The 12318-nt window shown below is 33.8% G+C and overlaps 2 protein-coding genes and 1 long non-coding RNA gene across 16 annotated transcripts in view; 2 read left to right on the top strand and 1 right to left on the bottom strand.

Moving 5' to 3' along the window:
• Window positions 1-418, top strand: part of Ap-1sigma (AP-1 complex subunit sigma-2) — a 20886-nt gene extending 20468 nt beyond the window's left edge. Inside the window, exon 7 of the mRNA XM_083099696.1 lies at window positions 339-418. The gene's annotated coding sequence lies outside the window, so the exon portion shown is untranslated. The remainder of the gene's footprint in view (window positions 1-338) is intronic.
• The window catches only part of LOC145971733 (uncharacterized), a 136532-nt gene that overhangs the window by 1907 nt on the left and 122307 nt on the right, over window positions 1-12318 (bottom strand). For all 5 annotated transcript variants that reach the window (XR_014438958.1, XR_014438962.1, XR_014438961.1 and 2 more), the window contains one exon: window positions 168-461. This is a non-coding gene — a long non-coding RNA (uncharacterized LOC145971733). The remainder of the gene's footprint in view (window positions 1-167; window positions 462-12318) is intronic.
• Window positions 1-12318, top strand: part of LOC145971727 (diacylglycerol kinase theta) — a 19887-nt gene extending 7569 nt beyond the window's left edge. The window contains exons 2-18 of one of the 10 annotated variants that reach the window (XM_083099674.1): window positions 339-418; window positions 778-883; window positions 1034-1254; window positions 1489-1660; window positions 3813-3956; window positions 5520-5642; window positions 5741-5875; window positions 5988-6105; window positions 6269-6456; window positions 6571-6783; window positions 6885-7019; window positions 7232-7406; window positions 7512-7831; window positions 7918-8224; window positions 8314-8473; window positions 8574-8681; window positions 9915-12318. In XM_083099674.1, coding sequence (XP_082955800.1) covers window positions 339-418; window positions 778-883; window positions 1034-1254; window positions 1489-1660; window positions 3813-3956; window positions 5520-5642; window positions 5741-5875; window positions 5988-6105; window positions 6269-6456; window positions 6571-6783; window positions 6885-7019; window positions 7232-7406; window positions 7512-7831; window positions 7918-8224; window positions 8314-8473; window positions 8574-8681; window positions 9915-10028 — 2819 coding nt within the window. In that variant the 3' untranslated portion in view covers window positions 10029-12318. Of the gene's footprint in view, window positions 1-338; window positions 419-777; window positions 884-1033; window positions 1255-1488; window positions 1661-3812; window positions 3957-5519; window positions 5652-5740; window positions 5876-5987; window positions 6106-6268; window positions 6457-6570; window positions 6784-6884; window positions 7020-7231; window positions 7407-7511; window positions 7832-7917; window positions 8225-8313; window positions 8474-8573; window positions 8682-9107; window positions 9697-9914 lie in introns of those variants that run through there. The other 9 variants (XM_083099673.1, XM_083099676.1, XM_083099677.1 and 6 more) reach the window with 9 other exon arrangements.

Below are 12318 nucleotides of genomic sequence, written 5' to 3'. Positions count from 1 at the left end.
ACAGAAGCTATTCGAAAGATTTTATTTTTTATTTGATTTCTATAGAAATTTGATAAACTATCACGTGTACATTTGTGAATCGCGATTAACAGTGAAAGTATTAAGTAAAAATTTTGAAATTTTTACTAAGAAATACTGCGTTTTTTATTTTCGACGTTTTTACTTACGTGAAAGGTCAAGAGATCTTGTTATAAATTACATTATGAGTGGCTTGTATTGATTTACATTATGGTACACATTACCGCTTAGTCAGTAAATCCCTTGTTTAATATAACAATTAATTTTCTGTATATACAAGTAATTTTCTGTATTTTGAATTTTCTTTTTTTTTATTATAGTGTGTAACTTCGTGGTGCACGACCGCTGTCTCAAGGCCGTCGTCTCTCCCTGCTCCAGCATCGCGGCAAGCCTGATTAAGGTAGGATAATAATCAATCTCCACTGCAACGCACGATTAACCGCCTGTACGCATAAAAATATAACATCCTATATTTACCGATTTTGTTTCATTTATGTGGCAATAAAAAAGCAATCTTTTCATCCAGGGATATCACGAAATAATTAAACATTGCAATAAAATAATTAATGTAAATTCTAAAGTTAAGAAGAAATCATCATGAAATTCACGATACGAAGGAACGATATTTATTTGATACTGCAAGGATTATTTTGTATTTTGGAATTTTATATCATGATAATAAAATAACGTAAAATTATGTAAATGTAATTAATTAAGTTATGTAAAATTGATATAGAATGTTTTTTTATTATGTTATAGAACCCGGTTGCACACTGTTGGTCCGAACAAGTACACCATAAAAGAAAATTCTGCAACGTCTGTCGGAAACGTTTGGATGATAATAATCCATCCATACACTGCGAAAGTGAGTTGAAACTTGTGCCTAGCTATGGAATTTTAAATCGTTTTATTAATTAATCGTTGATGTCTTTAATAAATATTATCTTTATTATAAATTTATGTGAAGATCCTAAAAAGTAATATACTAATTGTAAATACGCTTGTTTGTCGATAGTATGCGAGTACTTCGTGCACATAGAATGCCAAGATTTCGCGGTGGCAGACTGCAAGGAGAATGCCACGTACTTGCCTGGGAAGGACCTGTCAGCAGTGAAACACACTCATCACTGGCGGGAAGGCAATCTTCCGAGCAGCTCTAAATGCGCCGTATGCAAAAAGAGTTGTTTTACTGCCGAGTGCCTTGCCGGGTTTCGTTGCGAGTGGTGCGGCATGACGGTAAACAAAAGGATTTATATTCATATATTGTTTGTTTCTTGCTTTCATTTCGTTAACGAAATTAGTATAGAGTATAGAGTGAGAAACATTGCAATATGCAACATTTAATTTTTAAAACGAAATATGTAAAAGTAAATTACATTCTTGTATGAATGACAAAAGCATATTAGTACGACTCTAAAGTTTCCGTCAAAGTACAAACATTTAATGATAAATTTTGATTTTGCCTCTCAGTCGCACGCGTATTGTTACAAGAATATTCCCCAAGAATGCACCTTTGGTAACTTGGAACCAATTTACCTGCCGCCACATGCAGTTAGTATTCCGCGTACCGAAGTTCCCATGGAAGCCATCATTGGAGTACAAGTGCGTCGTAAAGAAGTAGCAACCCGTGAGTATTCTTGCCGTAAGTGTCTGTCGTGTAATTATGATGTGCGTGTTAACAGGTAATTAGAATAATGGAATGAGAAATTGCGCTTTATCACAAAATTTGTGTCGTCAAGGCACTCTAATATTTTATTAATCGATCCCACCGGAAATATAATTTAGACATTAAAATGATATTTTAAAAAGATAAGAGATTAAAACAAAACCTCTTCTAATAAAACAGATTTAATAACATAGCCGCGTATAAAAGTGTCAATACTGGCATAAATGAAACTGTAGATATCTGTAGTTTGTACGAAAGAAAAAGAAAATACATATTCACATTGATAATTACCAATGCACGCATTTATCTATAGATATATAGAATAATTATATAGTTTTGTGTGTATATGTCACATTAAATATATTTTATATATTTTCTCGAATTACGAGAATTTATGTTTTTCTACGAATAATATTAATGTATCAGACTCAGATAACACATAATGGCAAAATGTGTCGGTTTAATTGAATATTTTACGCGTTAATTATCGCGTTTTTCACTTGCACCGTGAGTTTCATCGTCGATTAGCACTTTTTTCAATCGATCTCATTCTTGCATTTCGGTATTACCTATTGACACGATCGATTATTTTCACACTTGTGTAAGTCATACATGTATGAAATTTTATCTATTTTTACTATGCATTAGCATCTGTACACGTATGCAAATGTGCACCAATGATTGGTAGCAAAAGATATTGTATTGATCTATATACTAAAGTTTAAAAAGAATGTACAACAAAACATTTCTTATACATATATATATTCGTAGAAGTATACTCTTGTAAAGGTAACCAATTTTTGGAACATAAATTTTTTTGCATGAGTTTTATTTTAGCACTCACTCACACATATACGCGTGTATAAATACCGTCAGTTTTGTAAACATATATTTGTTCTTCCTTCTTTTCAGAGCATGCAACGCGCGTTGACTTTCTTCGATATGTGAAACGAGAAAGACCCTATCTGTATTCTAAAGGATTATCGCCTCAAATTTTCATATTGTTTCGTTTGATCTTAAACCAATATGTATATTTACATAAAATATTATTACTAGTCAAAGATTTTATCATTGATTTAATATATTTTTAATATTTCACGTATAAATATGTATATGTACTTTTACATTTGCTACTTGCAGTTTTTCTTGCACTCTCAGCTTTCTATATATTTTTCTAAATACGATGGTCCCCTTTCTTATAAAAACTATCAAACTATAAACAAACTTTGATTTCTTATAGAATAAAATAAAAATAAAATAAGTCCTCATAAAATGTATTTCTATGGTTTGTAACAATCTTTGCATATCGTTGATATGCCTTAAACTCAATCTACGCACAGTGTGCTGAATGCAGAGAAATTAGTAATAAACTTTTGAATTATATAAAGTGTGTGACTGTGCTATATCTATAATCATTACAACATTCACAATTCTATATTCAATCATTTGTATCATCGAATATATCACGTGAGAATTTATTGTAAAAATTGTATTATTATTATCGCGTCTTATCATTATACGGTAGCTAAAGAGTTGTACACTTGTCTGGCGAATAGATCTAGAGGATTATATGATATTCTATATGAATCTTAAGCTGCGTAAATAAATTTGTTAATCGTATTGAAACCATAATCTTCTTAACATTGAAGCTACATCTGTTAATTTAATTACGCGTATTCTGTTTATAATATATTCGTAAATTATATGGCTTTTGTGGCTGGTTGCTCCTATTAATTGCTAATTTCAATGTTGCTTTTAATAGGCGTTAAATATTTTGATAGATACAGCATCTTTTTTTTCTAGAGCTTCATAATTACATTATTGTTGATTAGGGAAATATTGGCATTTACAGAATAATATATATCTTAACGAATAAAATGCAAAAGAAGCTGAAAGTAGTGACATTTCATTTTTTTTTTTAATTATAAGTCTCGGACATGTTAGAAAGCAAAAAACGCTTCGTCTAACGTAATTATAAGCAAATTTGATAGTGCAAAAAACAAAATACAATAGTTTTGAAATGAACGTATCTAAGGAGAAAAAGAAAGTAGAGGAGAAAAAGAAAGTAGAGTTAAAAAATTATGGTAACCGGTTAAAATATTCGGTCTACCTTTGCTTCTATGTGAAGATAACATCGGAGAGCAATTCGATTTCGCTGAGAGTGAGCAAAATGGGGCTGCAGGCCGCCTAGCCGAAGCTTTGAGGCGCCTTTCGCTAGTTTTGCCACGTAGCTGCCATGGAAATTGTCATGCTTCCCCTCCTTATGTTCGAGGTATCTAGAATATTATCATCCTCAGACATTCATCTGTGTGAATGTACTCAATTCTATAAGATGTACTTACATTATACAAAACTGGAGAGTAAATTAAAATATATATGCTGTAGTGCTGTCGTTACTCTCGCTGTTATTATCTCTCTATCTCTACGTGTAATCACTTACTTAACGTTTGCGAGAGAAAGCGCTATATTAAGAGACACAATCGTATTTATTTATACATTTTTTTAAGTTTGCCTAACAGCAATGCAGATATTTAGCTTTGCGCTTCTATCATATTTCTTTCGACATTAATATCAAATGACATTTTAGTGCTACATTATAATAGGAATATATACACATTCTATATGAGTCGTTAAAGTATAAATGTAATATAATATATAAATCTCTCTAATCTCTTGCATATATCATTTACATGTTCGTTTTAAAATCATATGTATATGATTTAAAAAAAATAAATAATATATATAAAGATGTAAACATATATATAATTTTGTAAAAATTGGACGAGCACTTTTCTCGATAGGCGATTCCTTGCAGAGTAAAATTATTCTTCATCTTTCATAAATTATTTTTTCGATTCTACTGATATGATGTTAATGAGCAATTCGATACTACTAGGAACTTAATCTTAAGAAGTAGGAAACAATGATACAATTCTGAAAAGCATAATAGATACATCCCATATATATATATATATATATATATATATATATATATATATATAAAATAGGTTATTACGTGACATGCATTTACATAATATCATGGTGCACCAACGTTTTTTTATGGATGTTATTTTGTTACTGTTTACGTTTTAGCATGTATGTATGTCTCGCTTCAGTGCATGCACTGTCATTCAGCCCACTGGATGCTATGAGATTCCATGATGCTTATCACTCTACTATGCAGTGAAATGAAGTTCAAGAATACTACTGACTAATTCTTCCTATCATGTGTGTGTTCTACAAAGCTAGTAAATATTCGATGGTAAGAGAGATGCGTAATTTATTCTTGAATGATACACACAGAGTCATTATACAATGTTGTGCTCTTTGTGTTTTATAAATTTGTTTTTTCAAAAAATTGTTATTTATCACTCTTTTTAAAGTGCCTAATTCAAGTGCGAGTATACAACAAATTTGTGATTTATTTTCTTCGCTCTACATATCGAAAGCTGGCAATTTTCAATATAATTAATAATAAGAAACAATAATAATGTATGTAAATGTTTGATTATAATTTAAAGCTGAAATTGTTTGACGTATCAGATGATTAAAAATTGCAATTCACAAATTCTATGTTTTTTCGATGTTTTTAATATAAAATATTTTATAACACTTTTCCGAAAGAAAGATTAAAAAGAACTCAAAGAGAGATACCATTAATGTTATCTGAGTAATAAAGAAATAAATTTTTTGCATCAAAGTTTAGACACAGCGCAGAAGAAGATGTATTATACATTTAAATTGTATGTTTCACATTTAGGTATTATATTGTAATTTATTGTTTATAAATATATTTTCCAACATTCGAAATATGTGATCTTTTTTGTGTTCGCAGCGCGGAGCACATCAGAAGAATTTGGTAGTGACGCGAGGTATCGTGATAATGGAGAACCGACACAGAGTGCAACGCATGGCCGTGATCCGCGTTCTCCTAAAGAGAAAGAAGACAAAGAAAGAGGTGACGAAGGTATTTCAATACAACTTCCGATTAACGGTTTCGGGGTTTTTCTCGCCTCTAATCTCCGTGAATCTGCTGTTTTTTTTTTAATATTACAGAGATGATTAAGGTATACGACGGCAACAACTCTTTGAGGCGAAGGATATTTCGGGTAATTCCGGTACCTAGGCAGGCTACGACAGAGCAGGTTCTCACATTGGCATTGCGCGCATTTCACATCACGAAAGATCCTAGTATGCACTCATGTGGAAAAAATATATATATAATAAACATACGAATTTCTCTTGTCAAGTTTACTAATCGAACCAATGTATGTATTTTTTTCTTTTTCCGGAAAAAATTCAGGCAGCTTTTACTTAACTGACCTGTATGCCGCGGAGGAAACTGAGTTGTGTGACCCAACGCCTGTTTTAAATTTAAATCGCCAAGAAGGCAAACGTCCGGCTGTGTTCTTACGATTTAAGTAAGTTTACACTACATTTATTTATCTAAATTAAAAAAACATAGAGTAGAAATGTAATGCATTATATATTAATAGTTGTATATCAATATTATATCTATATGAAAAGCGAAAAAGAATTTTAATACAATTACATTACAATTAATACATTACATTGTGATTTCAGAAATAATGACAGTGGAGAAGTACGAGTTTATCCCGGCAAATTGCAGGTATCAGAGTCATTCTGTATAGTACCTGTCACCGAAGCAACAACTGTTGCAGACTTAATAAACGAGGCACTCGAGAAATTTGGTTTACAAAATTTTAATTGCGACGACTATAGGTGCAGTGAAATTCTTTTAGACCGTGGCGGTACGTTTTTTATTTAAATCCAAACTCTACAATTTGTTTTTTGAATATCCTTTAAGATTTTGTGTCTTAAGAATGTTATTGCACGAGGAATAAGAAAAATTTTATTTGTATCAGTGACGGAAAGAGTTTTGTCCTGGGACGAAAGACCTTGGGATATTGTTAAGAAGCTGGGAAAAGATTCTATTAGGCAAATGGAATTAATGCGGTTCTATCTACAATTGAAGCAAGATCCCCATGGACCGAATTTGGCTTTATTTGTAGGCAACTTGCCGCCAAATCTTTCTGAAAGGAGCTATGAGAATATGTTGATAGAATTTTTAGGAAAAGGTTGGTATGATTTGAAAAAAAAAGAATATAAATATATAGAATAAAAATATAGATATATAGAATAAAAATAACTTATATGCGGCTCTTTTTGACCTTTTTAGAAAATAGGTTCTCATTAATTGGCCCAATTTATTACGAATACGGTTCGATGGTCATTATATACGAAGATTCGAATAAAGCGGTCAGAGCATTATATGCGTTGCGAGAGTCAAAATACGAAGACAAAGGTCTTCTAGGTATTGATACATATTTTTATATAGCTTTTATATTTGATGACAAACTGGGTGCATATATGTATCAATTCACAAATTAAAATAAAGATTAATAGCATAATATAATTGCATGCTTATACATATATGCACATTAAAAATATTTTTTTGTTTTTATTAATTTTAATGAGAAATATATTAGAATATTTGCTCCATTTGATTCTATTTTTTTCTACCAGTAATGCTTTTACCGAGTATCGAGCCAAGTATGGTACCATCAGGTGTTCAACCACTGCTCGTGTTTGTAAATGTAAAATCTGGCGGCTGTCAAGGACTTCAATTAATTTCTAGTTTTCGTAAACTGTTAAATCCCTATCAAGTGTTTGATCTCGATAACGGTGGACCTCTCCCCGGGTAAGTGGATCGTATTAAAGTTAAGAATGCGAATTATGCATCAATTCTGATTACACAATTTCGCGAAAGAGATTGTTGAAAATAAACGTGTATCTCATGTTGCAGGCTTTACGTTTTCCGCCACATAAAAGACTACAAGATATTAGTTTGCGGTGGTGATGGGACGATAGGCTGGGTATTACAGTGTTTAGATAATGTGGGTCAGGATAGTGAGTGTTCTTCTCCCGCTTGCGCTATTGTACCTTTGGGAACAGGAAACGATCTTGCGCGTGTATTATGTTGGGGTTCAGGATACACAGGCGACGAGGACCCGTTAAACTTATTGCGAGATGTTATCGATGCGGAAGAAATAATATTGGATAGATGGACTGTAGTTTTTCATCCGGAAGAAAAGGAACAGACTCAAGTAGTTTGTAATGCTGCAGGTGAGAAATAAGACTTCTTTTTTTCAACATATCGGAAACGAGCTAATTTGAAATGAGAAGAAAAATATCGCATTATCGACAAGTAGCATCGTATTATGTTACAGGCGCTGGTTCAACAAGCGAAGACAATACGCAAATATATGTAATGAATAATTATTTTGGCATCGGCGTCGATGCGGATTTATGTCTTGACTTTCACAACGCGAGAGAGGAAAACCCTAATAAGTTCAAAAGCAGATTACGAAATAAAGGTGTATATGTAACTATGGGTTTACGTAAGATGGTTAGACGTAAGCCGTGCAAAGATTTACATAAAGAAATTCGGTTAGAAGTAGATGGTAAATTGGTCGAATTACCGCAAGTGGAGGGAATAATTATTCTGAACATTTTAAGGTAATATTTACGAAATCTTTTTTTTTTTAATTAAGAAAGATATTTTACACCTTCATTTAAACGATACTTTTTTTCGTCTTACAATTTAGTTGGGGTTCTGGTGCTAATCCGTGGGGACCAGATACCAAAGAAGATCAATTTTATACACCAAATCACTGGGATGGTATGTTAGAGGTTGTCGGAGTCACAGGCGTTATGCATCTTGGACAAATACAGTCGGGTCTACGTACGGCTATGAGAATAGCGCAGGTGAATTAACATAATTAATAATATAAAAATTTTAATTTTCTCTATATTTTTTACAGGACATATTAATTTATTTTTCGTATTGTTTCGTTTAAATTTCTAGGGCGGACATATAAAAATTCACTTAAATTCGGATATACCTGTACAAGTAGATGGCGAACCGTGGGTTCAGAGTCCCGGAGACATTGTAGTCTTGAAGTCTGCGCTCAAGGTAATATTTTGACGTGAGATCTTATAAAACTGCCCCCTTCCCCTCATGATTCTACAAAAATAACGAACAGAACGTAACGTAGAATCATTTTTGATTGAGTCAATGCAATATTGATATTATGATGATATTGATATTTTCTGACACGCGCTAATCTTTCCATTTTTAAAATCTAATAAATGAATGATGTAATTGCTTCTTTTACTCTGTTTGGATTTAAGTAGAATAATGGGGCGTATATACGTTCTTGTGGCACGTATATTTTTTTCAACAGGAGCATCCGTATGTATTAGTTTGTAGTATCTTTTGTTTCACATATTCTATGTATTTTTTCTGTAAAAGCAACCTGATTGCTGATACCTATCAGCGCATGCTTTCCTCCCCTAATCGCACTCGACTAATATCTCCTTGTTCCTTTGTTCACTTCAGGCTACCATGTTGAAGAAAAGTAAGATCAAGCGTCGCAATACCGAACCGTCGATTCTACCTGCTAATGGGGAGGGGGGCAAGAGCACGGACGAGTAATCCAACCATACTACAGCTCACAACTGCTCGAACGTTTAATCGAGTATTTCGTTGAAGATACGCGACATCTCTCAACCTAGATTCCTCGACGTGCGTAAGCAGCGCGAGAGAGGAGTCTCGGTGTGATAAACCGTGCCGTCTATCTCTATAAAGCGATTCCACCTATACAACAAAAAAAAAAGAAAGATTCGATCCCTCCTCGTTGATGCATGTAAAACCGATCAATTCTCCGTATTCACCTTGTCGATGCCTCGATCCAATGCAGCTAGCTCGAGCTTGTGTCGTAATGTGTGGATTTAGACGCATTCTATCGGATAGTAGTTAGTTAGTTTTGCGAGAGTAAAAGTTTTTCTTCTCTTTTTCCTCCTTTTTTTCTATACGTATAAGTTATTGACCCTGAGTTTCGCAATCTCTTTCTCTCTTTCTCTCTATACATACATACATACATACATACATACATACATACATACATATATACATACATACATACATACATATATATATATATATATATATATATATATATATATATATATATATATATATATGTATGTATGTATGTATGTATGTATGTATGTATGTATGTATGTATGTATATGTATATTTCTACCTCTATTTCTATTTCTATACTTCTATTTTGTCAGTGACATTTTGACTGACATTTATATCGATTGCTCCATTGTGCGCTCCCTTGATCCTGTCCCTTCCTAGGCTACGATGCTGAAGAAGACTAAGGGTAAAATGAAGCGGCGTAATACAGAATCCAGTATGCAATTGGCGCTTCAGGCTGCACCTTCGAGCGATCCGGATGAAGATATCTTCTGAGTGAATAAACATTTAAAGTGAAAGTGATTCGAACACGCTGGGGTAACGGGAAGAGCACGTAGCCATATATAGAAAGAACTCGATCGATTAGCGTACGTAATAAAATAAAATCGGCCTCGAAATCGTCCGACAGCGGTTGCGCTGCACGAACATAAAACATAAGTACTTACAACGCGAGAAGAAAACACACTGGTAAAAGAAGAGCACAAGGGACAGGTAGATAAGGTTTTCGAATGCACTTGACATACATACACACACTCTCTCTCACACACACAAACACATATATACAGCATTAAATCCATTATCGACTCAATAATGATTCTTAATGTTTGTTCTTACATTAATAAAGAAACTAGATCTCATTTTTAAATGTTAATAATTATAGTATTGTACGCGTAGCTTATCAATCAATATTTTTTTAGTAAAATTATAATAGATTTTAACATATAAAATAACGCGCACACACATATACACACACATACATACACACACATAAACATACATGCATATTAAACAGTATTGAAGGAAGTTACACGCGCATACGCGAGCGTAGCTTATGATGATATGTTAATTTATATTTACGTTCCAAGCTTGATAGTGTCGAAGAGAAATGGAAGTCGTAATGTATATTACGTTTCGTATGGTATTTTACCAGTTTAACACAGTATTATGATACGATACGAAACGTGTATCGCGGGATATAAAACGCAAACAAGTCAGTTGTTAATAATATATTATATATATAGAATATTTATGATTAAATATTAATATATTTACATAATATTGTATTAGTATTATACGATATTAAGTTGTGATAATTGTTATGTATGTCTGACTGCTGGGCAGTCTGGAATTCGTTGAGAACCAGTAGCAGTCAGAGTTCCCTAGGATACGGTTAATAAGAAAAGAGAAGATAAATTAATGTAACTTTCGTAACGATAAGAGACCGCATCGCGGGCTAAGCGCTTTGCCAATCCGTCTCTGTACGAGCGAGAAGATACATGTATCCGCGATACGCGCGACGAGGCGTCGAAAGAGTCGGATTGGCAATGTACTGACTTGACAAGCTCCAGATAACGACGACGAGGTTTTTGACCGAGGTGCATACACCGGCTACATACATTCCACACTGTAACATGGCGAAAGAATGCGAAACAAAAAAAAAAGGAAAAGAACACGAGAAAGAGAGAGATGTATATTTATAAACTATGCCAAAGAGAAGAAGCTGAAGCTCTTGTAAACGTGTACTTAAAATCGGGATCGCGTCGTTCGTACTTGAGCATTCGCAATTAACGAGCGATGATTAGGACAGGACCACGCGAGAGTCCAAGGCGATACTCTTGTTCTCGAGCTCCCAAGGTACCGAATCCCTTGGGATCGCCTCGACGCGACTCGAGTGCTATCACTGATCGCGAACAATCGTTGATCGAGCACACGATGCAAGCACAATACAAACACACACTCAGATGTACTTTTACCTGATTTCGCTCTCTTGAACATACAAATGGGGGGAGGGGGTACATTCACGTTGGACCTTCGCGCTGGCATCGTGCGATTTGAGAGAAAAAAAAACAGAAAAACTTAAAAAAAAAGACAACTTCGGTGCCAAACTGTATATAATATTATAAAAGTAGGGACTTAAAAAGAAAATAAGACGGATTGTGCGCGCCAGTTAATCGCGATGGCATTTAATGCGACGGGTGAAAAAGAGGGGAGAGTAAATGTGGGGGAGCGGGGTACTTTCTTAACGTTAAGAGTATCTTGGGGGGGAGGGTATTAGGGACGGGGGGGAAGAAAGGAGACTCTTTTTGAATTACGTACGTTGCGTTGTTTCGCGTAAACGTTATAAAAAAAAGACAGCGCGTACCTTTGATACGTGAGAGTAATCAAAGAAGGACGATATAGGACTCTTAGTACGCTTTTAGTACGCGCTGTGAACTTAGTTTAATTATCTAACTAGACCTCTCTTGGATGTGTCTTCGATTATGAAAATGATTATCAAAAATTTAATCACAACACACACTGGCAACCAAATTTAAATGGAGACCATCATGTCCGGATGATTGATTAGGCCTCCACATGTCACAACCTGCCAATGATGTATACAGGCTCGGTTATTCGTGTTATATCCGGTGTATCGACATGAATAATCACATCTACGGCAGATTGGAGAAAAAACATTTGTTAATCTGACCAAACTATAGTATATTTGCTGTTGCTATAAAAAAAATAGAGAAACAATAAGCTATGAACAATCTACGTATAATAAATCAATGTATGTGCTACAAAA

The sequence above is a fragment of the Camponotus vicinus genome, unplaced genomic scaffold (assembly GCF_025532165.1).
Source record: "Camponotus vicinus isolate PSW18456_S1 unplaced genomic scaffold, iyCamVici1.0 SCAF_5, whole genome shotgun sequence".
Taxonomy (NCBI): Eukaryota; Metazoa; Arthropoda; class Insecta; order Hymenoptera; family Formicidae; genus Camponotus; species Camponotus vicinus.
The sequence above is the reverse complement of the archived record's forward strand: the minus strand, read 5'-3'. Positions and strand labels throughout refer to the sequence as shown.